The sequence below is a fragment of the Sinocyclocheilus grahami genome, unplaced genomic scaffold, assembly GCF_001515645.1.
Source record: "Sinocyclocheilus grahami isolate Dianchi unplaced genomic scaffold, SAMN03320097.WGS_v1.1 scaffold30583.1, whole genome shotgun sequence".
Taxonomy (NCBI): Eukaryota; Metazoa; Chordata; class Actinopteri; order Cypriniformes; family Cyprinidae; genus Sinocyclocheilus; species Sinocyclocheilus grahami.
In genome coordinates this window covers 1,815-2,417 of record NW_015521114.1, presented here as the reverse complement: position 1 = coordinate 2,417, position 603 = coordinate 1,815, and the positions used below count along the sequence as shown (strand labels likewise).

The following is a 603-nucleotide window of genomic DNA, read 5'->3' as shown; positions in this document are numbered from 1 at the left end:
CACACACCTCACAGCCACAGAAACAGATACAGGTGAGCCGTACACGCACTCTTCATCAGTTAAGTGTGGGGTATGCACAGGCCTGAGGACCAACGTGTGTGTTCTGATTATGGAGGCATAACTGTGTCAACTGTCTCTAGGCCACAGCCGAACAGATCCGACTTGCCCAGATGATTTATGACAAAAACGATGCAGATTTTGAGGGCAAAGTTCAGCAGGTAAGTAACACCAAAATCTACAGAAGTCAGGAACATCATGGCCACAAGTTTGTTTTAACGGTTCATGACTAAATTCCAATACTGAGGACGAAATCTGATATCCAATGCCTAAGATGGAATCATAGAATCCAGTCATAAAAATGGAATTTACCGTATAACACGGAATGTCACAGAATTTGGATGAATAAATCAAAAGTGGGGCTCTACATTTAATCAAATTGCAATATTTTACTTTAAATGGATATCTATTTTAAATATGTGACCCTGGACAAGAAAACCAGTCATAAGGGTCAATTTTTCGAAATTGATGTATGGTTTGTTAGGACAGGACAATATTTGACGGAGATACAACTATTTGAAAATCTGGAATCTGAGGGTGCAAAAA

General features: G+C 39.5%; 1 protein-coding gene across 1 annotated transcript in view; it reads left to right on the top strand.

Moving 5' to 3' along the window:
• Window positions 1-6: 6 nt before the first annotated feature.
• LOC107580308 (ubiquitin-associated protein 2-like) overlaps window positions 7-603 on the top strand; it is a 2,298-nt gene continuing 1,701 nt past the window's right edge. Inside the window, exons 1-2 of the mRNA XM_016266030.1 lie at window positions 7-32; window positions 141-218. Coding sequence (XP_016121516.1) covers window positions 171-218 — 48 coding nt within the window. The 5' untranslated portion in view covers window positions 7-32; window positions 141-170. The remainder of the gene's footprint in view (window positions 33-140; window positions 219-603) is intronic.